This window comes from Balaenoptera acutorostrata, chromosome 1, assembly GCF_949987535.1.
Source record: "Balaenoptera acutorostrata chromosome 1, mBalAcu1.1, whole genome shotgun sequence".
Taxonomy (NCBI): Eukaryota; Metazoa; Chordata; class Mammalia; order Artiodactyla; family Balaenopteridae; genus Balaenoptera; species Balaenoptera acutorostrata.
In genome coordinates, this window is record NC_080064.1 from 169862524 (window position 1) to 169866307 (window position 3784).

General features: G+C 51.4%; 1 protein-coding gene across 1 annotated transcript; it reads left to right on the forward strand.

The window, feature by feature from the left end:
* Window positions 1–919: 919 nt before the first annotated feature.
* Window positions 920–1384, forward strand: C1H1orf202 (chromosome 1 C1orf202 homolog). The gene is given in 1 exon segment (XM_057530389.1): window positions 920–1384. A coding segment is annotated over 1 exon segment (465 nt).
* The last annotated feature ends 2400 nt before the right edge of the window (window positions 1385–3784 follow it).

The following is a 3784-nucleotide window of genomic DNA, read 5'->3' on the forward strand; positions in this document are numbered from 1 at the left end:
CAAACTCAGGCAGACTCACTCCTGGTCCTACTCACTTGTCAGTGGGTTACAAAATAAACGAGAAAAATTACACAAAATGTTAGGAAGAGTGCTCAGCACATAATAAGCACGATACATGGTAGCTATTATTTTAGCTTTTCCTTACTTGAATTTGACAAAATTAACAAGTGTGAAAAAGTGTACAAAGAAGCAGGAAAAAAAGATGTTTTCTTCTCTGTATTTGTGTTTTTCAAAAATTCCACAAAAATCTTACGTTTGGCATCAGAAAAATCCATTGAGAAAAAAAATCAATCATAATCCTACAAGGCTAGAGGCTTTTAGGTGAGGTCAGATGAAGAAAATCAGGTTTTTTTGAGAGCTTTCCTGAAACTCTGGTTCCCCGCTGGCCGAAAACTACAGGACGCCTGAAACCAGTTCACAAAATACTGGAAGCCTCCAGGGCAACACAAGCGTGGGACTGAGATCCAAGCCTTGATCTGGTGAAGGCTGTGCAGCCACCTTCTGGGTCGACGCCTAATACAGTAAACGCGGCTCTGGACCTCAGGAACCTCCTAGGCCCCTTGTGGTCTGTTTGAGGCCATGTCTGAAGATAACAGCGAATTCGGCTGGCTTATTGGTGGACCGAGGAATCACTTGGGACTCTGGATCCTGGTGTCTCCTCACTTGCTGGGGCTGGGGGTTTGCGTTCGGTACCCGGAGCGGAGGCCTCTGCCGGGCATTGTGGGGTCAGCGTTCGGGTCTCCTTGGCAACGCCTACTGGGGAAGGCCGCGGGGCGCACTCCGGGAGGCGGCAGAAAGGACTCGAGCGGCCCTTCCGCGTCTTGAGGCCTCCGCCGAGCCGCCCGGCCCTTGGGTTCCCGAGCCTCGGGCCGCGGCCCCCGCCCGGCGCGCTTGTACGTAGCAGAGGCCCAGGCCTGGCATGGCGGACGCGCGGTCCAGCGGCCCCCAGCGCGGCGGCGCGCGGCACGGGCTGCTGGAGAGGATGGCGCGCCTGAAGCGGGGCGGCCCGCCGTTCGCCGAGCCCGAGGCGGAGGGACGGCGCGCGGCCGGGGACTGCGGCTCCTGCTCGGGCTGGTGGTGCTGGCGGCGGCTCTTCCCGCGGGGCGCGGCCCGCGGGGCGCGCAGGAAGAAGGCCCGGTACATGCGGCCCGGGCCGGCGGCCCAGGAGCGCGGCCGCTGGGGCCCCGCGAGCCTGCGGAGGCTGCTGCAGAAGCTGGCGGTGTGGAGGCGGCGCTGTTTGTGGCCCGGGGAGCGGCCCGAGAGGCCGGAGGAGATCCCGCTGCTGGCGCTGCACCGCGCGCAGGTCGGCGACTAGGCCGCGGCCGCCGGGAACCCTGCCCCGCCCCGTCCCCTGCACCCGGAGCTTTGGCTTCGTTTCATTTAGTAAAGACAAGAAATGAAAATAAACCGAATTCCATTTGAATGAAAGAACCTAGTTTTTTTTTTGTTTTTTGGGGGGAGGGTGTTGACATGCATTTGAAACCAAGCGACTCCGTGTAGAGGTTTTGGTGAAGTGAACTGGCTTCGTCCTCCTGTTTCTCTCGGGCAGGGGCCTCGATGCAGTACCCGAGCCGGAAAGCAGTAGCTGCAGAGGCCTCCGGATCCCTCCTGGGGCTGCCCCGCGGGGGCATTGTCTCTCCCTAAACACCCACGTAAGAGCTGGGAGCCGCAGGGGTCTTCAATTGGAGCCAGGCCCTCTGGAATTAAAAAATATTTTTTCTTTTAAAGAGGGTTGCTTGAGGTCTTCACTCCACATCAACGTGAGCGAACTCTGCTTTGATCTTTTGTTTACAGGCGTTTATGGACCCGTGTAAACCAACATTAGAACCAAGGCCTGGAGGCTGGATGGGGGAGTTTGAAAACTTGTGCTGGAGATAAAAGTGCAAAGGGAGAGGAATCCGGGAGACTCCTGAGTGGGTCTTTAACTTCTTCCTCTTCCTCATCAATAAAAACTTGCTAACGATACTCTGGATCTACAGGCCTCTGGGGGTGAAAGTAAAATATTAGAAGTGAAAGTGCTCGAAGTACACTGAAAGAGCTCTAGGCAGTCAACGTATTTATTATTAAACTGGTATAATTGTCTCTCTCCGGGCTACTCCCAGACCGCTCACCATCCTACTACAGTCCTCCCTTCCCGCCCCACCCGGCCAAAACCTCTCTTTAAACTAGCAAACTAGAAACACTGAGCAGTGGGCCTCCAAGTGCTTCACTTGCTGTTGCTGATGTCGCTGGGGAGCTCCTGAGGCCTTCCAGGGGGTCTCCCCATGCCCTTGACCTAGAGAATCAGTCTTTGGGGAAGGGTGGGCATGGAGGATCACCACGTGGTTAGTTCATTGCAGTGGTAGGGGAGTAATGAGGGATCCCGAGGCCGAAACCTCGGAAACTGGGAACTGCAGAGAAAACGAGGCAGAGGTCGGAAAGCTGGGGCCAGGAAGGGAGGCCCCACAGGACAGAATTCTCTTTAATTGAGGTTAGGTGTATTTTGTACTTTCACTAATTTCTTTATTCCGGGCGTCGTCCAGACAGCTTAAATTATTCTATGGGTTTGTGATAGGGGAATACTTTTTCACCAGAAAAGCCATTAAGCCTCATAGCCAGCATCCATCCTTATAAGGAAACCAGTGGGGCTTTCTTGCCTTATAGCTGATTGGACCAGGGATCCCAAGATGCTTGGCAGCATCCATAGGGAGCAGCCTGATGGAATCTTCCTTGCTTGGAGGGGTTGAAACTAAGAGGCCAAAAAGGAGAAACCATTAGAAGAATACCAAATTGCTGAATCCTCAAATACTGGAACAGAGGTGCTGTTGAATAACAGGTAAGAAATTCCAACTATTTAATGTTTCCTGGGTTTATTTCTTTCAGAAAGGAAAGAGCCAAATTAAAGCAGAATTAATTCTCTCTGATCCTTAATTTGAATGTAGCTATGCCTTTCTTGATTTGACTGATAGTCCGTGGCCTCTACAATACTTCTTCTTCACGAAGCTAAGGAAATTGGTCTAGACTGTGCCTGGGTCTGTGCGGATACGTTCACACACACACACACACACACGTCAGCTTTGTGTATAAGCACATGGAATAATGTAAATGTTTAGCTTAGAGAATTTATTATGGTGGTTTAATGTGTGTCCTCTGTCTTCCTATTTTCACCCTTACACACAAAAGTCTTACATTTTTGGTAATGCTGTTCACCTGCGATTGGTGCCTCCTGGCCATTGATTATAATGAATTCCTCTCAGACCAAGAGAATGGTAGCTTCTACTAGATTTGGTAGGCTGATATACCAGCAGGTGTCTCTTGTCAAAGCCCAAATTCAGCAGAAACATGGCCGTTGGGTGTAGATGCTACAGTAAGGTTTTGGGATAAAGTACCTGCTGGTGGTCTCTTCTCCCATTATACCCCACCCCCTGGAATTTTACAGTATTTCATGGTGACGATTTTATCTTCCGGGGCTGGAGTAGTACCAGCTTGTGACTTGTTCCTCCTCCAATATCCCATCTTCCTTTGAGCAGAAAACCAATAAAAAGAAATGCAGTGCCTCATATTCAGCCATTTTTGGTTGAGTGTTTTCTGGTGCAGATATTCCATGCTTGCAGATATTCCAAGCATGTCTCTTGGCCAGAGGAGGTAAGTCAGGTTGGGTCTTCACTTAAGTGAAGCTCTTTTAGTTGCCTCTTGCCAAAGCTTTTCTAACCCCAGATTTCTGTAAGGTAGCTCTGCCTCAGGCCACTTCAAGGGGAAAAGTGTTAGCTGTAAGGAGCCAGAAGACCATAGGTCTTGAGGCAGT